This window comes from Phragmites australis, chromosome 19 (genome assembly GCF_958298935.1).
Source record: "Phragmites australis chromosome 19, lpPhrAust1.1, whole genome shotgun sequence".
In the NCBI taxonomy this organism is placed as follows: domain Eukaryota; kingdom Viridiplantae; phylum Streptophyta; class Magnoliopsida; order Poales; family Poaceae; genus Phragmites; species Phragmites australis.
Genome location: NC_084939.1, coordinates 13,784,281 through 13,808,734, shown reverse-complemented (window position 1 = coordinate 13,808,734; position 24,454 = coordinate 13,784,281). Strand labels below are relative to the sequence as shown.

The 24,454-nt window shown below is 42.6% G+C and overlaps 1 protein-coding gene across 1 annotated transcript; it reads left to right on the top strand.

Annotated features, from left to right (window-relative positions):
• The first annotated feature begins 4,856 nt into the window (after positions 1-4,856).
• Positions 4,857-12,212, top strand: LOC133900454 (cycloeucalenol cycloisomerase-like). Its single transcript, XM_062341606.1, has 8 exons — positions 4,857-5,081; positions 5,158-5,330; positions 5,533-5,616; positions 6,530-6,571; positions 7,233-7,343; positions 8,272-8,463; positions 10,984-11,081; positions 11,766-12,212. Exons 1-8 carry the CDS (start codon positions 5,075-5,077, stop codon positions 11,953-11,955), a joined length of 897 nt encoding a protein of 298 aa, XP_062197590.1. The 5' UTR covers positions 4,857-5,074; the 3' UTR covers positions 11,956-12,212.
• The last annotated feature ends 12,242 nt before the right edge of the window (positions 12,213-24,454 follow it).

Here is a 24,454-nt window from a genome sequence, read left to right as displayed (position 1 = left end):
CGAAAAACGTTCATCGGTTACAACCCGTCACTTTTGTTTAGTCATTAATGATGGGTTACTGTTACGACCCGTTATTTATAACTTCATTAGTGACGGGTCGTAAACCATCACTAATGACGACTCATCAATGACGTGTTTGGGGTGATGATGTGTAACCCATCACTAATAACGGTTATGACCCATCACTGAAGGCCTTTTTGCACATAGTGTGATTAAATACAGTTCATTTCAAAAATTCATAACTTTTTCATATGGGATCAGATTGCGAAGAACCATTCAAATTGTATTCTAATTAACTCTAAGACAATCATTTACACGATCATAACCATAATGATTAACCAGAATCCATTTCAAGTAGTCCCAGTAAGTATTTTATACCCAAGATTGGAACACAAACCTTTACAACATGATTCATCACATCAATGTATAATAAAGAGCTGGTAATTAAATTATATTACAAGTCTTTCAAGTGATTACAATTTCACCATAATTTACATAGCATGAACACTAGGAGGACAAAACACTTATCAGGACTAATGACGACTCATCAGTGACGTGTTTTAGGTGATAATGCGGAACCCATCACTAATGACGGTTATGACCCGTCACTGAAGGCCTTTATGCATGTAGTGTGATTAAATACAATTCATTTCAAAAATTCATAACTTTTTCATACGTGATTAGATTGTGAAAAACCATCTAAATTGTATTCTAATTAATCACTAGGATGATCATTTATATGATCACGACCATAATAATTAACCAGAATCCATTTTCAGTAATCCCGACAAGTGTTTTATACTGAAGATCAGAACACAGGCCTTTACAATATGATTAATCACATCAATGTATAATAAAGAGCGGGTAATTAAATTATATTACAAGTCTTTCAAGTGATTACAATTTCACCATAATTTACATAGCACAAAAACTAGGAGGACAAAAGACAAATTAACTCTTAGTTGGTTAAAGTTACTACACAGCAGAAAACATATACGAGAAAGATAAAAGATGGGTAGTGACATGTGCCCATAAGCACCATCCCAAAACAATATCTCACAAGTATTGCCAAGCACCATCCCAAAATGATATCTCACAAGTATCGCCTGACGCCAACGTAGGTAGGAGTGAAGTAGCCAAACACTAACTCTTTCTCACCTACACAGCAAAGCAACGTGAGTACGAAGGTAATCGTAAGACATAATCCATAATAGGTACATATAACAACCCGACTCAAAGATAATGCATTTGAGGGGTGAATTAGCAAGGAATTGGCCATAAGGTTAAATGAATTCATATGCAAAGCAGTTTTGACATAAGAATATGAGTACCTAGCACTTAAACAATTGTACCCTCCTATCCAGATATCAATATCGTAAATATATCTGTACAAGGAATCGTCTCATAACCAACCTCAACCATCATAACCACTTGTCACATTGGAACTCAATGACTGATGCAAATGGATAGAAACATGCTCATGACCGAAAGTGTGACAATTCGAATTGATCTTACACCCTACAAGGGTACATCTTTACCCACATGACACGAGAACCATTCGGTTTGTGTGACCCACTAAAGTCCACACAAGGGGTACTCGTGAAAACCTTTTCCAATAAGGTCCAACCGTTTGAACATGCGTCTATAGGTGCGGAGGTCATCTAAAACTACTCCCTGAGTAAATTAGATACCTCTACAAGTCTATTATACCCACAATACCATAGACTCGTACACCAAAGGGTCACAACAACAAAGGTATTAAACTCATTCATCCCATATGCAGATACGTAGTAAGTACGGAAAAGTGCTACAGCCAACTGCAACAACGAATTGTGCTTAATCGATGCAAGTGGTCTATGATATTCGGTTTCCTCTCCCGACCTACCCCTAGCACCACTCACATCTCGTCTCGTCCTCATAACTCATACAACCCAACATAATCATGAACTTTGTGAACATTAATAAGCCCTAAGCTCGCGAACAATAGTCGAACCACAGCTCGACTTCTACCGATGACCTATACATGGCTAAGCATATCAGATACTTTTAAGTTAAGCATTAACATGATTACTCCTAGGCTACAAGGACTGATATTATCAATGTCAAGGTAGGAACAATGCATCAACATATGTTCTACCCATAGAACCCGACACTAACTTGTTAACATGCATAACATATATAAAGCGATAGTTTATAAATTTAGACATCACATGACCCAAAGCACAAGGAAGAATATGCTTAGATGCTTGCATGGTTGCTTCGGCGCTTCGCTCACAAATTCCGGTTTAGTGTTGGCTTGGACCATGCAAACCGTTGGCTCGTCACTCTCTAAACAATCAAGAATGCACCGAATAAACCAACGAATGAGAAAAAGAAATATGCTTATGATGCATGATCGTGAATTGACATGGAACGTGTCATGTCTCGAAAGCATTCGTAAACGAAAGCCATTGATATAAGAGACAAAAGGTTTGAACCTTATCTAAGGCATAATAAATTCACTAGGTACGGGACGATTGGCGGTCAGACCGGGGGTCTGGCGATCAGACCATCAGAATCGAGTAGAGGGAAAAAGGGTATTGAGTAGGTCTAGCGATCAGACCGAAGATTTGGCGATTAGACCGAAGATCTGACGATCTGACCAGGACTGCCGATCAGACCAGCTATGATGGTGGTCTGACTCCTGACTATAGAGTCAGTTCGAGCGACTTAGTCTCACGGTCAGACTGGCCCTATTGGCTGTTAGACTACGAGATCTTGCTAATGCCACCTCAGCGAGGTCACCGGTGATGCCTTTGAACACAAAATGTACCAAAATGCCCCGCGACACTAGTGGAGTGTTTCTAGGGTAGTTTGGACAACATGCACCGAACCAAACTCGAGAAACCCCATGAACAAGATCTAAAGCTAGGGTTGAACTCAACCAAATCAAGGTGGAGACCGATTAGAGCTCGGAAACGGTGAAAAAAATGGTAGGGGGATGCTCACTTTGGCGTAGGGGAGCTTTGTATTAAATCGGTTCATCTCGGGAAGCTCCGATTTGCGAGTCGGGCCTCGAGGTGGTCATTAGGCTTGAGATAGAGAAAGCTCGGGGAAAAGAGCCTCCGACGATGGAAAGAGGGGAGGAACTCGGGAGAAGTCCTTGGGAAGTTCCGGAGAGTCCTCTTTGTCAATCTCTGGTCGTTTGGGACGTCAAGGTGATCTCTTCCGCTCTCTCTCTCTCTTTTGGCGAAGTGACCAAGTGAGAGTGAAATGAAAGAGAGAGAGGAGTGAATGTCGGTTGATGGGCTTTAAACCAAAACCCATTGCGCCTTGGCGGTCAAATCGCGAGGGGTCTTAGTTAGACTGAGAGGGGCGGTCTTGTGCTCAAAACCTTCTGTACCCTGATGGTCAGACCGCAAGGGGTCTCAGTCGGATCGCGAGAGACGGTCTTGTGCTGAAAACCTTATCTCCATTTTTCCTTTTTTCCTCTTTCTCCTTCTCTTCTTATTTTCCAAAACCTAGGGGTACTTCTAATTAGTCCTAGACCATTGTCGCTCAAAACATAAACCTACAGTGATTATGCTCGCTTAACCTAGATTAGGATTTTTAGGGAGTGACATGGATGAAGACAAACTATATATAAAAATTATAGCTCCTAACGAGATCTACAACTTTATAGTTAACCATTTTTTTATTTCAAGTTATATGGATGCACAATAAACGTGTAAATACTATCGAAGGAAACCATATTCTTGACCATAGACTAAATTGTTGGATCTAGTGTAAAAAAAACTAGGAGGAATGATTGAAAAAGTCACACAGAGTGCCATAAAGTTAAAAACTGTAAATTCAAATATTTTTATCATAAGTTTGGTAACTTGGATTGATGAAACTTCTATGCAGCACTAACTTTCAGATATAACACTATATCTATTTTCAGGCAAATTGAATAATATCAATTTTTGACAAAAACTTCAGATGTCCCGTCAAAGGTTTTTCGAGCCTTTTGTGGTCGAGAAAGGTACAATGTAAACACTTGTATTTTTTTGGATGTATCTCCTTATTAGCTTCGAAAGTAAAGGTCAAACGTCGAAATCAGACTTTTATGTAAAAGTTATGGCTATTTTACTAGACACTGTATGAATTGGTTATAAACTTTTTTATACAGAGTTGGATGGAGACAAACTTTATATGAATATTATAGAACTTGATGAGATGTACAACTTTGTAGTTGATAACTTTTTATTTAAAACCACATAGAAGTCTAAATATTCGTCCAAACATTCGAGCAGGAAATGTTAAAAGAATAAATTTCGACATATTTATGAGGTAAGACTATGAGGTGAGATAGTAAGGAAGCTTCGCGCGAGTGGGAGATCGCCGGTTTGAATCCTAGAAAATGCATGGACGCATAATTTGCACGGTTTGAGTGAGAGCAACCATAGAAGCCGCGGGAAGCCGCAGGGGTTCGTTCGTTGAGTGTGAAAAGTTTCCCCTTTTTGTTTTTTAAACACACCCGTCACTGATGTACAGTCATCAGTGACGGATCTAGACCTAATCTATTACTAATGACACACATTAGTGATAGGCCTGGACCTTTTAAACTTGATCTGTTATTGATGTACAGTCATTAGTAACAGATCTAGACTTGATATATTATAAATGTACAATCACCAGTAACAGATCAAGTCTAAATCTATCACTAATGTTTACAATTAGTGACACATTCAAAATAACATATATAACACTACTAATAAAAATTATCATGCGTCAATAATAACTTTTTTTATTAGTGCCTACAGTCCGACGGACCGTAGTAGCAGCTGCCCAAGCCCCAAATCCAGCAATCCACGAAGCACCCGCTAGGGCGTCCACCTCACATACGTCAGTGAGAGAAGGGGTCAGGGGCGCAGGGCGCTCACCTCGGCGGCTTGCAGGATCAGGTGTGCAGCGTCCGGATCCGGCGGCCCGCACGTTACTCCACGGCACACCCACAGCCAGCGACGCTAACACGTAGCCCCGAGAAGGCACAATACGGGGCATCTCCAAGCCAACCGAAGCAGAGGCAGCGGCCGGCGGAATCAGCCCGCCAATGGCAGGTGGGTTCGACTCCCACCCGGGTCTAATGGTGTCCCTCCACGTGGCTGACCGGGGTCTTCTCTCCTCCTCCTGTAGCTGTGCGGCGGCCGGCAGCGGCGGGGAAGCCCAGGAGCGGTGGCGCGGCGAGGAAGAGCGCGTGGCTGGCGGCGGACGGGAGCAAGCGGTGGGGGGAAGCGTTCTTCCTGCTCTACACGCCCTTCTGGCTCACGCTCTGCCTCGTTGTCGTCGTCCCGTTCAAGCTCTACGAGGTACTCACTCCATCGCCTGTACCTCACTCGATCCATCTGATCTAGAGGTACATTCGTTGTTATTGATTGATCGGGTTGTTGGAAGATTGATTGGATCTTGGAGCCTCGGACGCCTTTATGTGGCCAGGAGATTGAGATATGGCGTTCTTGGAGTGGGTGAATAAATTATCTAAGGCTTCTTGGATTTTTGTTTGATGTGCAGAGGTTCACGGAGCTGGAGTACTTAATTCTTGGATTGGTGTCCACCGTGCCGGCGTTCGTGATCCCTCTCTTCCTAGTAGGGAAGGTAAGTGGCACCCTCCTGTTCTTCACATCATCTCGCGACGATCTGCTTGATGTCATTCTTCAGAGGGTGGCTGTAACTGGTAAGCCCCATTTGTAGTAAAGGAGCAATATTTGGATAGTACACCTCACTAGAATCAGGTATGGACCATTAGGTGAGATGAAAAAGTGCACAATGGAGAAATATTTGGTCCAAGTATGCAACAACATAAGCATAACATTGAGAATCCAGAGTGACGCGTGTCTTGGTGTGTTCAGTGGGCTAGGATATTATATTTCAACAAAGCCCTTCTTACATGAGATAGCACAAGAAGGAAACAAACTATTAAATTCGGAGCAGATTGGTATGGGGAGAGAATGAATAAGAGAGATGATGCTCTGTTGTTGGCAGATCATGAGATTGAAGACCACGCCAGTATGGGTCCTTTTAGCTGTTTGTTTTTTCCCTGTCTTGTAACGTGTCTTGTCTATGAGCAACAAGCCCTATGCCATGCATAAATTACACTAGGTCCCTGTGCCTGGACAAACGCTAGGTGTGCTCCTTTTTCACCTTTGATAGCACCTGTTTACAGTTTTTTTATCAGTGTATCCAAAAAGGTTCGCTGTTGTGTATTTGTGAAGCCAACTCATGGATGACTCGTAAAATTCATACCAAATCTCATGTTTGGTGTGTCCTTGTTGGCCCTTGTTCAGTCGTTCCGTTACTTCACTTCCAGCTGGCATTCTAGCTATCATTCTGGATATCAAAAAATGAGCTGGCGTATGACTTTTTGCTGGTGTCCTTAAATATTCTGCCATTCATTTTTTTCTTAAAAATACAGCCTTGTTCTTCAGATTATTTAATACAGACCTTTCTTCTTAACGTACAGATAATTCATTTGTTCAGAAACTAATTTATCAGTATTTTCATTTGTCAGACAGATAGTGTTAGAAGTTTGAAAGATCGATACTGGGTCAAGGTAATTATTTTCTCTGTGATGTGTGACAATTTATGTTCTAAAAATAGATGTTTTCATGGAATAGTTCAACATTTCATAACATTATCTTTGTTATTTTACAATAAGATGTAGTTAACTTAGTTGAGTTTTAACTTTGACCTAGTGAAGCAAAAATTTGGTGCCAAATAATAGATATTTGAGAATATTACCAATTTTGCTCTGGTGAAGTGGCACTTCTAAAACTGTCTATAAGCTGAATTCAGTGTGCAGTTACTCTAATGATCCTGTAGCCATCTACTAATACAAGGAACTAAAGTTTTAATCCCTCCATCCAAAAATACAAGGCACATTTTATTTCGGGAAAGTCGAACTTTGTATATTTTGACCAACAATTAGTCAAATTATAAGTAGGTTTAGTGTATAAAAATTGTACAACTAGATTCATATTTCAAAATTCTTTCATACTATATTAGTTTTGTAGATATAAACGATATATTTTGTGAGTAAACAATGGACAAAATCCAATTTGAATACCGAGACACAATAAAATATGCCTTGTATGATTGGACGGAGGGAGTACTTCTCAATTGTTGATGGACTTCATTTAGGTAGTGAGATTTGTTGGTTTAATTTATTTCTTCAAAATCGTTTGCTAAATCCAAGACACATCTTTTCATTGCAGGCTAATATTTGGATTATAATTTTTAGTTATGTTGGTAACTACTTCTGGACACATTACTTCTTCACAGTTCTTGGCGCGTCATATACTTTTCCATCATGGAGGATGAATAATGTAAGATTTTGATGAACTTATAGCTGACCGCATACAATTAATGTAAATGTTCTCACTCAGTTGCAGTGGTATCTCTGTTGACACATGCACAGTTGCAAGTACTGCAATTTGTTATCATGTGTTTGAACATGCTTGTAACTGTAGAACTAGAGGTTTTCGTGTTTGCAATCCTACCTGACAGCAGTTAAACTGAAAATTTTCTAACCTAAATAAACTTAGGTCACTTTAATGTGTCGAAATTTGACGTGGTGTCATATTCATAGATGACTAGGTACTACCAATAAGGCAATAACATCTTGTTGGTGCTGTTCTTAAGATTTACTAGGACAAAGTTAAATAGAGAAGTTACTATTACTATTTTATTTATAAGAAAGGGATGGTAGTGGAACACAGAGAAAATCCGTTACCTCTATCACCTCTCAATTTGGAGTACTTGGACAGTCAGTTTAATTAAATAAATTGAGATTTTTATAACAAGGTTTGAGCTGCTGCGCACCTGTTTCATTCCATCCAGTAAATGGCAAAAAAAATGTCATTAACGCTGCTTGGAACCACTCTGGTATCAAGATTTGAATCCTTGCTTGCAAGAGAAGAACTGGGGTCCACTTATATTAGTATTTTTTTCTGAACGTTTTATTTATATTCGAATCAGATAATACAAATGTGCACGCTTCAGTTCCCACTTCATATGCATCCTTTCATCAATCTTTTTTTTATCGAAATCAGGGATGATATAAACTAGATAGCTGAGCTGACATGCATGTTCTGCAACCATTTGAATATTTATTTCGTTGTGCAAACAATGGACTATGGTCAACTTTGTGTTTCGGTCTATTCTTTTATTATGCAAACAATGGACTATAGTCAAAGATTGTAATTGTATTTGTTATTTGTAATTTTTTTATTATGAATTTCTTTCATGTTTCAGGTACCCCATGTGACGTTTCTTCTGACTCATGTTTGTTTCCTATTCTATCATATGACATCCAATATGACACTTCGTAGATTACATCACTCTACAGCTCACTTACCACAGTCTGTTCGGTGGTCATTTGAAGCCGCATGGGTTTTAGCGCTGTCATACTTCATAGCGTACCTGGAGACCCTAGCCATTGCAAATGTAAGTTGGAGCATATATTTTCTAGTTCACTTTCCACCTTTTAGTTCTAGTATGACTAATTTTCCTTTCATATAGTACGATTAATAAATTCATGTCTTATTACACAAAATAGTTTGATGCACACCAATTTGTATTAGTGTTGTTGCATATCCGTTGTATAGTTCATCGGAAAGATGCAAATCGGTGCTAATGTTTACATGCTAGACCAGGTAGACAGTTCAGGATATTTAGACATACCTTGGCAATAGCAGATAAAGTTGTAGATAATTGATGTTTTTCAATGCGCATTATCTCGACAAATCATGTGCATGTACCATCAGCTGCAATTATGATGTGGTAGCTCCAATTCGTTTCCGAGAACGAAATGTGCTAGTTTCCTTTAACCATTATTCCAATAAACACTTGACTATTTAAATTAAATCATAGTATTAAGAAAAGTACTAGGTTTACTATCATCAGAGCATTGTAACTATAATCATAGAGTTTATTTTATAAAAATGGTATACAATTATTGAGAACACCCATCTAATAATTTGTTTTGGCATGACATCCATCCTTTTAGTCTAGTGAAAAAAAAAGATAGCTTGAAGCTAATGTGATAACCAACAAAATGTCTGCAATTATGAGTCAAAGATGAAAGAGCCAGGTTTCTTTTAAATTAACTATGCATACCAAATTTCGTGTAAATTTTCAAACCTGATCTGTAATTTTGATCATTATACAATCGATATAATATAGAAAATATGAGTTGCCTGCCAATAGATTTTCTTACTGGTTATAGTTGAAGCAGTGTATGTTGAAGGTGATATGCTCTAGAGGCAATAATAGAGATGATTGTATCGTACGTCTATGTTCATGTACTTCTGAATAATGTGTTATTCTAAGAATAATTATCATTTACATTAATTAGTAAGTATATGACTTATTCGTGGAACTCTTTATTTATATAATGATGTTATTCTAATTTATCCCTGATCACATATTATTGTGATGATTCATAAGACCAGCGGATGTATGATTGATGATCACGTTTCACGGCTCATAGGTATAAAGATATTGAATCAATAATATGGACATTCATGTTAGACAACATGATGTTGGATAGACCCACTTTGAGATATTGCTGGGATTGTTATTTTTGTGTCATCAGTTGTTATTTTAAATGGTGTACCTGCAGAATCCTTAAACCTGAGATCGTCATCGATTCCCAGAATGTGTAGTGACGTACTTTGAAGCTATCAAACACTACTCCGTAACTGGGTAGTCATAAACATAGCTTTCAGGTTTGTCATGAAACATATTGTGGGTGTGAGCGATCAAGATGAAATTTGCCCCTCCTTGATAACGAGAGATATCTCTGGACTCCTCGAGGTAGTTGGATTGAGAAAGTGTATAACCATGCCAATATAATTAAAGAGTTAATTATGATGAATCCACTACTTGATCGAGTGAATGGTCAAGCTATCACAAGGGTGTCATATATCTCGCATTGAACTCGACTGGTATCGTGAGGCAAAGGGATCAGTGCAGGTGTATATTAAGGTTCAGTCGATTTTTTTTTGTGTATACTCGGAAGTCAACATATCCTGCTAGGGACCGCTATTGATTTTGGTTTGGAAAGGGTTTCTGAGTCGTAGCTGTTTGTATATAAACCTAACAGGTCACACATTTAATGGGTTGGAATAAAACATACGAATTGAATTAGTACATGGGTTTGATTGGATTGTGATCTATGAGGTGTTTGAGTTCTAAAGTGCTTCTAATGTAGGAGCCCATTAGCGAGCTCTTTATAAGGAGAGGCGTGGGAGGAGCGTGAGGGGTAAGAGCCACTCCAAAACCCTAGCCGTAACCCTCCACATAATCTCCTAAAACCCTAGTCGCGCGTGTGGTGCTAGCACATCAGCGCTCAGCGATTCCGTCCAGTACGTGTGGATACTGTAGATGCGCTACTGCTAGTACAATGCTAATCTCCTCGACATGTAGATCTTAATGTTACTGCACAGCTGGTCGAGGACCTACTTGGCTGGTTTACATACTTGCTCAGCGCTGGTCGCGGAGCGTGATACAACCACTCGGAGCTAGTCGAGGATGCGATAGATTTGTTTGGTGGCTGAGTGTGACCATCTGCGCGAACCTGGTCGCAGACCTGATCGAAAAGCTGTTCGAGGAGTTTGATGCGCACAACTTTAGATCGGTCTACTATAACTCTTCTTCCGTTGCATTGCGCGTCAAATGGTAACAATTTATAGTCTCCTACTTGCATGGTTTTTTAGATGAATACGGTAGAAATTTTTTGTTTTAGGCTAGCGTAGCCTACCCATTCTCCAACATATGTTTGTTAAGATGGTCTACTTTTGAAAACAAGTACAACTGTTGTTCCTTTTCACATTTCTACAATGCTATCGAAGAAGCTAAGTGCTTCATTTCTCATGTTTGTAGATATGTGTCTGCATCCATTTTTCTTTTTTTTCGAATAACATTCCCATGTTTATGGCTGATGTTTTCTGTGTACTTTTGCAGTTCCCATACTATGAATTCATCGATCGGGATATAATGTACAAAGTAGGATCATTGTTTTATGCAATATACTTCATCGTCAGCTTCCCAATGTTTTCAAGGTATAATTGACTCAGAATTTAGATATGATCAACTGGCTCCATAAATGATGTCCTCTTTAATCTGTTTCCTGTACTTGAATGCATCTACTCCCCCTTTCTAAGAAAATTGTACTGCTACAATACTATAAATCTAATTGCTTTCAGAAAATGATATCTGCCTTTACTATTTCTGTTTGCGCTTTATTTATCAAGCTGTTTGCCTTTGATAACTATGTCAGACTCTCTTTATGGGTCTTAAGTTTGCCAAAACATCTACTTGTACTAAGCGGGTATAGCCCTCAACCCAAAAATAGAATGAATTTGCACAGCATTTCGGCTATGTATGTAGGGCATTCACCTTCTTGAGTTTTGTGAATTTTGTCGCCCCATGTTTTGTCATTGTGAACAAATTTCTGCTAAGCATGGTTTCCTATTTCCCTTTAGTCTGAGATTGACTAACCAAATCATAGCATGTCAAACTTACGGCTTCCCATTCATCACTTGGTGGCATAGGGGAATCTCACTGTGATTATCATGACAAATAACACTTCTCATTAAGACCAGCACTTCCCATAATTTACGTTTGTTGACAAGTAGAAACCGTGCCCATTATTTGATCTAGTGCTGTGGCATAGAAAATACGTCTAATAAACATTTCTCATGACCTTTCTTTAACTTTGTGTATCTCTGTTATTTGTCATTCAGGATCGATGAAAAAGATGAGAAGTGGAACCTATCAAGGGTAGCTGTTAATGCTTTGGGTGCAGCAATGCTTGTTACAATAATACTCGACTTATGGCGCATATTTTTGGGGCCAATAGTACCCATCCCTGAGACAAGACGATGTGGTCAGCCAGGGCTCGCATGGTTCCAGGTGCAGAAGGAAAGCATCTAATTCAGCGATGCTGCAAAATTTTCTCCCCACGTGTATCTCAGACCGTCCTCTAGCATTCATCAAGACTATGTCCAATCCAACTGCTTTTGTTAGATGTTGGAAACAACAGAGCGATCATTGTTGTATTGTGAAGATGTGCTTTTTGTTGCCAGATTGTATTACTAATTTAGCATGGTCTTCGAACCCTTGTACGGGTATTCATGAGCAACAGGTACTTGAAAAAGGCTAGTAATAAAGTTTCCCAGAAGGTGATGTCATTGGTTCTGCACGGTTAATATCGACTAATTGCGCACTGCAACGGTGTTGTAAAAAACACTTTGTACTCATTTCACATGACCACATTTTTGCAGCAAGTAAAAGGGAACAGTCTTGGTCACATTTACCCTAATGTAAAGGCCTCAACATGATGGTTGGTGAAGTATTCCATAGGGGGTGTCTGCAACCCAAAAGATTGGCTTTTCGATGGGTGTCATTTTGTTGCGCTCTGTGGAGAGGAGAGAGGAGAGAGGAGCTATGGAGTCATGAAGGCCAAGGCACGACTGAAACCTATAGATAACCTTCTAGGGCATGTTATTAGTGATAGGAAGGGGCGTCTTAGCTTCGGTGAGTCAACTAGTGATTTCATCGCCGTCTAGCTTGGTTCAGCCAACTAACAATATCATCGTCTTCCAACTTGCACATTGCATTTGTGTGTATTGCATTTGTGTATTTCCCGGACGGACAAGCGCCAGGAGCGGCCAAATTAGCGTCAATAAATAGTGGCTTGCAAAGCAGTAGCCAGCAAGAGGCAGCTCGCTATAAGCACCATATGCACAAGCAGTCACAGACAGCAGGTCACAAGATTTGCTTGCATTTTATCAGAAAAATTCCGGGACAACCTACTACCGTGCACGAGAAAGGCATCCATTTCATTTAACCATTCATATTGTTACAAATTCCACTGCATTCCTCTTTGCTTTGTGATGGAAAAGGGCAAAGGAGAGGACAAGCAATTGTACAAGTAGCTAAGTGCTTTATGATGCTAGTAAAATTTTCCAAGCAGGAGGATTGGAGGCCTGTGTCCTTGAACTCGAGGCTTGTGGTACTGTCGAATATTTAACTATGGGTATATACGCATAAGGAATATATCATATATGAATAGGTATGTACAACACGTATTAAGAAGCTGTAGATATCACAGAACCGAATCAACAGTACCTAATACACCCGGAATCACGGAAGTACATATCAAGAAGGTTTCGATTAGCTACCTAATATGATTAGTACTCAAAACAGATTTATCTACTTGGACGTCAAGGAAGATAATTCCCTATCAACTATGGCTGAATAGGAGTCGGTACTTCACCCCTATATAAGCCGAAAAGACTAGGGGGAAAGAAGGAGAAGAACAACACACAAGGAAAACACAGGAAGAGAGAACTCGGGGCAAGCATCAAGACCCTAGCAGAGAAGGCACTAGGCGACCTTAGCTTTAGGTTAGATCAGATATGGTAGACTCTCTATAATAGATTTAGCCCCATTACTTGTATTCGAGATAATCAATATACGACAGTAACATCCTCATAGGACGTAGGGTATTACTCCAATCAAAGGCCCGAACCTATATACATCGATTGTCCTGTCTCGTGATTAATCCCTGCACTCGAAGGTACCCAGTCAATTTACGGATACATTATCAGGAACTAATCATCGACAGTTGGCGCGCCGGGTAGGGGCCTTCTTCTACTTTACATGATTAATCATGTCTCGGGCTCACGTTTACATCAGATTCTCCGACGACGGCTTCTACGACCACTTCGAGTAGACGGCGGACAACTTTGAGTCCCCTCTCATCGACTCGGAGATCATCTTCAGAACCATGGTTTTCTGTTGGGACGACCAAGGTGGATTGATCCATACCAATAACCTCGAATCCAGACCAGTGGATGCATACCGTGAGGTGGGACATCTCGAGTGGGATCCCGCGGAGCCTAATGTTCTCCACTACATAGACACCGACAGCGACGAGGGTGGTGATGGTGATTCTAACACTAGCCAGAGCAACCGAATAGATCAATTCGTGTATATGGCTAGAAGCAACGACCCCCCAATGACTGACCTAATGGCGATAGATCCAGAGGCCGTAGTCAACCACGACATAAAAATTCCCAAAGATCCGGCGATAGTTGTCGCCCCCAACGGTACCGGCGCTGAGTTACCACCAGAAACATCAGCAGCTGGAGTCTTGCGTGCACCCGACACGACCCTTCACTGGCGGACCACGGGAGAACAGATGCTTCCTGGCCTCTCCCAGCGACTTCCGGTGGGTACGCCTCTGCCTGTGACGACTCACGGCTCGAGAGAGAATCTCCCTCTGAACTGTAACCATGAAGCATCATTGGCTTGACCGCCACAGAGCCTTGGTAACGACATGTTCAATACTTTGAACGCTAACATACAAGGAGCGCATATAATCCTTCGATCCCTTCCAGAGTTAAATCCGGTGAATCCGCTAACTCCTATGGTCAATCAAGTCATGACCTTACTCGATGCAGCTTAGATCCAAATTGCTCGAGCAAATAATCCCAGCAATTCTAGGCCCCCTAGTCTGTACGATCCCAGCTCGAGGAGCCATGGGCGGGAACGCTCTCGAGTAGGGGAATATTAGACGGGAAGCTCATGTGGTCGAGCTCGAACACGACAATGTGGGCCAAATTGTAATTGCCCCGTCCATAGGTGCGGAAATCAAGAAGACCTGAGGAATCGTATTCCTCGCAATCGGCATGATCTACAAACGGTGATCAAAAACCACCGTGAAGAATACTGTGAAGATGATTGCTGCTACTATGACCGCAGATCTACATGATGGCATGGTAGACATGACTCCCCTGCTCGAAGAGGCGGGCATGAAAGTCCCCCCCCCCACCTCCTCCTGATGAGTTCGACGGAGGCTGCAAGGCTTTCGTACATGAACTTTGGTCAATTCTGTGGCCCGAGAAGTTCAAAGTGGGCCCGATCCAGAAATATGACGGCAAAATCAATCCCAATGAGTGGTTGCAGATCTACACCAATGTTATTCGAGTAGCCAGTGGTAATAATCAAGTAATGGCCAATTACCTATTAACCGCCCTCGGTGGACCCGCAAGGTCCTAGTTTTGCCGCCCAACTTGATTAGTTCATGGGTAGAACTCAAGGCTCATTTCATAGGCAATTTCCAAGGCACATTCGAGCACCCAGAAACGGAGAACGATCTCCACCAGCTACACCAAGGCAATAATGAATCTCTTTGAGATTTTATCTGCCGGTTCAGCGACAAGCGTAACACGATCCCTGACATCTCCGATGAGTCAATAATCATCACTTTCAAATGAGGTGTTCAGGACACAGATTTACGCAAAAAGATGGCTACTCGAAAGATCCGTACAGTCAAAGAGCTTTTCGAGTTAGCTAACAAGTGCACAAAATGAGCAGAAGCGCAGGTGCGCGTTAAAAACCTTCAATCTAGCAAGGACAAACTCGAGTCCTCGAAGAGTGGAGGAAAGAAAACCAAACCCGGTGACAAGTGCAAGGGACCCATACGACTATAGTTGCGATTGACAGGAACAAATCACGCAACACTGGAGACAACAAAAGCCTCAGTCGAGGTGGCGGGAAGTGGTGTCCCATCCATCGGAGTAACCAGCATGACTTCGACGAGTGCTATGTGTTCAAGAAGAAGCTTGACAAAAAGATCAAGGCGAACGCTGAGCGTAGCAATAAACAGGCTAAGTCAAATGTTGAGGGCAGCGAGGCCCAATTCCATGAGGCAGACCATAGCTTGGCGCACATCTTCGGAGGATCCGCCACGTACGAGTCCAAAAGGTAGTACAAGGCAGTCGAGTGAGAAGTCAACTTGGCCCTAACTGGGCCCACTCGGTATGTCAGGTGGTTGGAACAGTCGATCACCTTTGGTCAAACCGATCATCTGGTCACGATACCACATCCTGGTTGATACCTGGTCGTGGTTCAGCCGACCATACTCAACATCAAAGTTTCCAGAACTCTTGTCGATGGTGGTAGTTCACTCAACCTTATTTTCTCCAAAACCTTGGACAAGATGGGAATTTAGAGATCTGAGCTTAAAATAGGAGTCGAGCCTTTCCACGGCATAACTCCTAACTCATCGACCATGCCTCTCGATCAAATCGAGCTACCGGCCACGTTTGGCGCACCTGATAATTTCCGCAAAGAAAAGCTAACCTTCGATATTGCGGACTTCGAGACAGCGTACAATGTGATTCTAGGCCACCAAATGTTGGGCAAGTTCATGGTGGTGGTTCACTATGCCTACCAAATGCTCAAGATCCTAGGTCCTAAGGGGGCCATTATAGTTAAAGGGGATCAGCGCGCAGCGGTCAAATGCGATAAGCAAAGCCTGGATATGGTTGAACACTTCGGTCGAGTGGCTATCATCCCTAAGGACGTAAATTCTAAGTGTCAAAGGCACCAAGATGTCGTCGAGGCCAAAAACTCCAGGCTCGTAAGTCTTGCTAGCACCTCTGAGTCCGACGATGCCAGAGGCAAGATCAACGATGGGGTCAACGACAAGAAGACTGGTGGTTGTGTCAAGGCAGTGCCCCTTGACCCGTCTGAACCATCTAAGATGGTTAAGATCGGGACCAATCTTAACCCCAAATAGGAACTCGAGCTTGTCACCTTCCTCCAGGCAAACGAAGACGTATTCGCATGGCAACCGTTCGATATGCCCGGGGTCCCTAGGGAGGTGATCGAGCATCGACTAGCTGTTAAACCCGGCGCCAAACCTGTGGTGCAGAGGCAGTGAAGATTTGAGGAAGATAAGAAGCAGGCCATCCAGGAGGAGGTCGATAAACTCCTAAATGCGGGCTTACATGGCTCACAAATCCCGTTCCTACATGGCTCGCAACTCCCGTCCTCGTCAAGAAGGCCAATGGCAGATGGAGAATGTGCGTCGACTTCACCGATCTCAATAAAGCTTGCCCCAAGGATCCTTTTCCTCTCCCGCGCATCGACTAGATCGCCGACTCTACGGTAGGCTACAAATTGCTATGTTTTTTAGATGCCGGCCATCATATTAGCAAATAAACGTATTCCTGAGCTTAATGCACGAAAACAATGAGAGATTAGCTCAAGGAGTACTAAAAAAGGTGCTAACGGCAGTGGGACTCCCGTAGGTAATAAGAAGCTAAAAAAATGAAGCCCATGTCTTTGAAGCCTATTCAGGGTATCAACAAATTAGCATGAGATTAGAGGATGAGGAGAAAACAGCTTTTACTACTCCTTTCGGTGTATTTTTGTTATGTAAAGATGCCTTTTGGTTTAAAAAACGCTGGTGCTATATATCAAAGGTATATCCAAAACTGCCTACAACCCCAAATCGGGCGGAATGTAGAAGCATACGTCGATGATGTCGTAGTCAAGTCAAAAACCAGAAACACATTGATTGATGATCTCTCGGAAACATTCGACAACCTCAAGAAGTATCACATGATGCTCAACTCCAAAAAGTGCAAGTTCGGTGTGCCGACCGGCAAGCTTCTCGGCATCCTAGTGTCAAGTCGAGGCATTGAGGCCAACCTATGCAAAATTGAAGCTATCGACCAGATGCGGTCACCTCGAACACTGAAGGAGGTTCAGAAACTGACAGGTTGCATCGCTACTCTTAGTTGATTCATCTCTAGGATGGGCGAGCGAGGAATGCCTTCTTCAGGTTGTTGAAGAAACAAGACTGATTCAAGTGGATAGAGGAAGCGGAACGTGCCTTCCAGGACTTAAAAAGGTACTTATCTTCCCCCATTGATTCTTAAACCGCCTAACGAGAAAGACGAGCTCTTTTTGTATATTGCAGCTACCCCACAAGTCGTAAGCACGATACTGGCGGTCGAACGGGAATGCCCCAAGAAAAATGCCAAGGTCCCAAAACCTGTTTATTATGTGAGCGAGGTTCTACACGATGCTAAGCTACGATACCCGCAAGTACAGAAGTTGATATATGTAGTCTGGATATCTTCCTGGAAATTACGACACTACTTTTAAGCGCACATGATCACGGTCTTAACGACATATCCGTTGAAGGATGTAATACACAATTGGGAAGCTACTGGACGAATCGTGCAATGGGCGGTAGAACTAAATGAGTTCGACGTAAGCTACACACCACACACAAGCGTGAAATCCGGAGTGTTAGCAGATTTCATCGCCGAATGGACAAGCGTTGAGGAAAAAAAGCCAAATATGGTCGAAGATCACTGAACGCTCTTTTTCGATGGATCACTCACGCTCTAGGGCTTAGGGGCTAGCACTGTGCTAAAATCTCTAATGGGCGACGAACTCAGGTACGTTGTTCAGTTAGACTTTAAAGCCTTTAATAATGTTGCAGTTAATGACGGACTGGTAAATGGGCTCCGCATAGCTACATCGCTTGGGATTAAATGACTTCTTGTGAAAGGGGACTCATAGCTAATCGTAAACCAAGTTTAAAAGGAGTACCAGTGCTTGGACGATAACATGGCGGCTTACATACTCGAGGTACGAAAGCTTGAGAAAAAGTTTGAAGGGCTAAAAGTGACGCATATCAGAAAGAGTGATAACTCTGGTGCAGATGAACTTGCTATACTCGCTTCTTCTAGAGCACCGGTACACATATGGGTCTTTGTTGAAAAGCTCCTTAAACTATCTATCCCGATAGTTCGGCGAACGGATGCTGCCCAACCCAACTAGCAGTCTGGTCATGTCTGTGAGGCAGAACCCGCAGACATGGATGCTGCACTACTCGAACGCAACCCGACTTGGATGACTCCATACCAAGCCTACCTCGAGGGTCGAGACATCCCTGATGATGATGCTTCTATAGAGAAAATTGCTCGTAAATCTAAGCCCTACGTTTTGGTAGATGACAAGCTCTATCGAAAGGGGAGTAACAGAATCTTGATGAAGTGCATCACTCAAGAAAAGGGTAATAGAATATTTGTAACACCCTGAATTTTAGCATATAAAGATATAGCAAAATTCGCTCCAAATTAAAACTTTTTCTAATTATTAAACCATTATAAAATCGAGAAATTATATATTTGATGTATATATTCAAATATATTATTTTGGCTAAGTATTCAAAAGAGCACTAAATTAATTTCTAAATAAATCATTGCGGTCATATGTATTGGTCGTTTGTTTGCTTTTATGGTTCTTTGTGTGGCGATTGGAAGTTAAAGTTCTCTCAAATTCGAATCCATTTAAGTTCCTTTCAGCAATTTCCTAATCCAAATCCCAATGCTTCCAGTTCAAATATTATTCCTAATTCAAATACCCGTATTTGAATGAATACCAAACTCCATTTCATATCCAAATCCTAATTCAAATAAACCTATTTGAATTAGTATCAAATCCTATCTCAAATCCATATTCATCTAAATCCTAGTCGAATTGCATTCAAATACAATTCGAATCATTGATTTATCTAGATCCAATTCAATTCCAAGTCATTCTGCACAATCATCACTATCCCAATCCAATCCACATACATTCATTTGAATTATCACAAATCCATTTCGATTCGATTGCATTCAAATTGAATCATTCAATTTCAATTTGAATCTTCCCAAATCTAATTACCAATTCAAATCCTTTGCAAATACAATTACAATTCACATACATCAAATTAGTTTATCACAAATATCTCACATTCTCTCTCATCTCTCCTCAGATCTTTTCACACTCTCTCTCTTTCTTTCTCATGCCGATACTCTCCCATGCCCTGCTCTCCTTCCTTCTCCCATGCCTTTCTTCTGATAATTCACCGGCTAGCACCTCCCTGTGCCCATGCTTGCTCTGATCTTTTCAACCGGATGGCAAACCAATCTTCTCTTCCGCCATCTCCCTTCCCAGACAAGCAACCACCACTCACAGCATACAAACGAGCATGCACAAGCCCGATCACACATACACATAAACATGCATACCTCACAACCGAGCTCTGCCCCTGCAAAAGAACCACGCCGCACACACAGGCATACACATCTCAGCATACACATGAACACGCACAAGCCCAGCAGCAGCACACCGGCGCCGTTCTGTTCCTCCTGCGCCGCCGTGCCTTCCCTCGCACTGTGGCCAGCCGCCGCACCATCACAGCCGACCCGTGCCGTCGTCCCGCGCCGCTGGCCGCCAAACGCACCCACTCGCCACGACCAGCAGCCACTCCTCCACGCCGCCCGCGCACGCCGCGTTGCGCCGCCGCCCGGCCGCCTCCTGCACCGCACGTGCCGCCCTCGCGCCGTCCTCTTGCGTCGCTCGGTTGCGCCGCTGCTCCGCCGCGTTGTCCCGCGCCCCGCCCCCACACGAAGCTGCGTCGTGTCGCCGGTCCACGTCGCCCGCGCGCGCCCTTGAGCCGTTGGTCTGCGCCGCGCACCGCCGCTGTCTGCGCCGCCACAGTGCGCGTCGCACCGCCGACCCCGCTCGCATGCTGCCTCGGCTTCTACCGTCATCACCCCGTCTCCCTTTCGCAGACACACCGCCACTAGTGAGCCTCACTCCGCTTCCCTTCTCTCCGGCCGACCGCCCTCCGCACTCGCCTCCCTCCGCTCTCTTTCCCTGTGAGCCGCCGCGCTCGGCCGAAGAGACCGCCGCCGCCGGTCGTCTCCCCCTCCGGCCATGTTCCTCAAGCCGCACCACGCCGCCCGGCTAGCCCAGCCCGAGCCAGCCTTCCTCTGCATGCGCTGTGTCGTCCCTTCAAGGCCGCCGCGTCGCACCTCCATCATCCAACCGCCGAGCCCTTCCTCTCTCTTCGCCGTCTCCTCGTGCGACGCCACAGCCCAAATCTGAGCTCCACCGGCCACCTCCTCCTTTGGCGCATCCTTCCTCTCCGGGCGCGCCTCCCTCGCTGCACTCCCTTTCTACCTTCTCTCTCCGGCGCCGCCCTCCCCCCGGTCTCCTCCGCCTCTCTCTGTGCCGCTTGGGAAAAGCCCCCAGCCGGCCGGCCTTATGCCCTTATCTCCATCTGGAGAGTGGGCCCACGGGCCGGTCCACCCGAGCTGGTCCATGGTGGACTAGCCACCCAAGCCGGCCTCGGTCGACCAAAAGCTACAGACCGACCCATGAACCATGAACCGAGTTCACCAGCTCCGGTTCTCGGTGCACCATATTCAGAGCTTCCCTCCGGTCCACAGCCCATAGACCAAGTCCGCAACACAATGCTCTTTTTTCTATTTTCAGGATTATTTTTCTGACAAATCTTCCGGTGTCCATAACTCCTCCGTTTTAACGCCGATTTCAACGATTCTTTCGCTAATATTCCTCTTAAATCATAATCTATCCTCCAGACGAATCTTGTAAATTTTGGAGTTTGTTTATTTACTCATCCGATATTTAATTCGTGTTGTCGTGTTTGATCTAGATTTAGATTTTGTCTTTTAATAAATAAAGTTGAGTTAGATAATTCCATAAATACGTTTAGGATATAATTTTCTTATGTTAATTAATCATGATGAGAATTAAAGGGTAATTTTTAGATTAATCTTTCAATCAATGTTGTAATATATTGTTATTTCTTGTGATAGGTTATAAGTCAGTCTTAGTTCAATTAAGGTAATAAATTAACCCGTGTAGCGGTTAAATAAATAAATACATGTTAATAGAATATGATAGAATAATTTAACATTGATAATTAATTAATTGAATACTCTTTTAGTAATTAATTAATTATATTCAAAGAATAAATTATCCTAGTTAGTTAATTGCATGCATGCTTTTATGATAGCAATAAATATAACTTAATTAGTGTGGCAATTAAAAAACACTAGGTAATTAAGATTAATTACTAAATGACCATATTTAGTGCTATAGATTAGAATATTTAATCCAACACTTAAACACGGATAATCGCCTAGAGTTATACTTACGTATATATGTATACATGCTCACATACATATAGACATAAGTATTACACATACATTCATGCATGTATATGTGCACTCACCTACACATAGAATCTCTAACTGTCATCTAGTTCCGGCAGTTAAACTAATAAACATTCACCTAGTTAATCGTGATTTGTTTGGTTTTCTCTTAAGTTGGTAAAACAATTAAGTTAACAGCGTAACCTAGCTTTGCTAGATTATCCCGTTATTCTCTTTGTATTAGCTTCGTGTTGCTTAGAGTTGCTGATCATCTTCCGCTAGGTTTAGCTTTCGTCGTTTTCTCCGTCGTTCTTCTTCCGCTTTGGTATTTCTTGGTTTTATTCTGGTGTTCATTTGCTTAGTCGCTATGCACTTTTTGTCATTAATCTGCTTAGGCTTGAAGTCAAGGAGCTAAATCAAGAACGCGAGGAAGGAACTGAAGGCGAGGTTCGATGATGATGAATCTAGGATGCTTGAACGACAAGACCAATTGTGAATTGACCTTCATAAAGGCAAGTCCTATCTCCTTGATCATACTGATATATGGTTTTCAAATAATATACATGATCAACTAAAACTAGACTTATTATCGCATGTGCTATATATATTGCATTTTCTTTCAAACTACTTGTAGTAGTTAATCCTATCCACACCGCCATACCTTACATGTCATCATCCAGAAAACATATCACCCTAGGAATACCTGTCGTTAAATATATTAACGATGGGCGACGCCTTGATATCTAGCATGCTTAGGATGGAGTACGTCTCCTCGGAGACGTCTCTTTGAAAAACACTTCTTCTCAGAGATAAGATTTACTGTTATCAATGATAACTCATATACCATGAATCCTTGATGGTTATGAATTCCGTGATGGATGTGAAATCCATGACATCGTGTGGGATATGGTGGGAGATGTGTAAAAATAGGTGAAAACCGTTTTGGCGGGGGTAGGTGGAGTAGTACTCTGGACGAGGATGCTCTAAGGGGCTTGAGTCACCTTTGTAGTGCTCATTGCCAGAAGATACCTGCTCTGGCCGATTAAGGACCGAGTTATTGTGCCGTCATGCTTAGCCACCCCCGTGCAACTATACGTCCTAAATGGGCAGGACTTGATTCTTCTATCACCAGACTGGGTTGGGCATAATACTAGGTAGCTGGGGAGCAATGAGAAACCAAGTGTCCATCTGGCCCTCTGTTGAATATTTCGAGACACGGCATAGCCAATCTGGTATTCTGAACATGGTCTCTGGTACTTGGGGTGTCTCATAGAAAAACCCGGCAGGGAAGGTGTTTGGAGGATCTCGGTATGATTCGCTCATTCGCTTGTAACGGTTGGAGGCTGAGCATATCGCATGGGTATGTACAACCTCTTCAGAGTGTAATCTATTTGAATAATCGTGTCCACGGTCATGGACATGCGAAAGCAGTAACCCTGATGATTAGTCTCCGGGTGCGTGTGTCTTGATGAGTGAGTGTGTGGACTAGATTTCACGTGATGAGATTCCTGGCTGGATCTGTCAGAAGCTGTGTGGTACTAGAGGTACACCAGATGTGATAAAAGGGACTGCGGAGTGAGGTATAGCCCCTCACAGGACCAAAAACCCCTAGATAAAGCTTGTTACCCGGTTTTAAAACTGTTTTGAAAGCTTTGTTACCAGGTCACCTTCTAAATACGTTGGGAACTTGAGGTGATACTCAGTACCAACAGAAGATGCTTGCAATTGTTACTTTTAAAACTGTTTTCAAAAGCTTTGATGCATTTATTTCAAAAGGATAACAGTGGAGAGTATAATTGGATACTTGCATAAAACCTGCTTTACGCTCAAAACTATGTCGCAAAGTCTTATCCTTAAAATACCCATTATGCATCTATCAACCCCTTGAAGTAGTATAGGACTTGTTGAGTATCTTTCGTACTTAGTCTTGTTGCTTTCAGATTGTTGAATTGGAGATCAGTCTCAACCCAGTTGAAGTCAAAGAGAAGAAGTCTAAGGTCACGTCCGCACCCGAGTTGCCTGTGGCATTGGGTTGCATCGTCGTTTCGCTCCACTGCGCTGCAGGCTCTTCTGCCTGGCTGGTCTGCTGTGGATACTTGTCCACCGGACCATCTTTTCACTTTTTAGGTATTTATTTTATTTATTTGTATTCGATGTATGTATTTGATATCATGCTGTTGAATTCTGTGCGTATCAGCTACTTGATCCAGGGACTGATACGGGAGGCACAGGGGAACCCGGGTTCGGGGTCCTGACAATATTGCTCGATATCCATGGAGGCACGTGTGGTAATCATGCGTCTTCTCGCACCTTGGTCCGAAAAATTTTTCGCCAGGGATTCTATTGGCGGACTGCCCTCTAGGATGCTTCCGAGCTGGTCAAAAAGTGCGAAAGCTGCCAATTTTTTCGGAAGGCAAACCACTTGACCAGCCCAAGCTCTGCAAACAATCCCTCTTTCTCAGCCTTTCTCCGTCTGGAGCTTGGATATCCTGGGACCGTTCCCAAGGGTCCAAGGTGGTTACAAATTACTATTTGTGGCTATCGACACGTTCACAAAGTGGATGGAGCCCAAACCCGTAGGGAATATAATCGCAGAAGTGGCCAAGAAG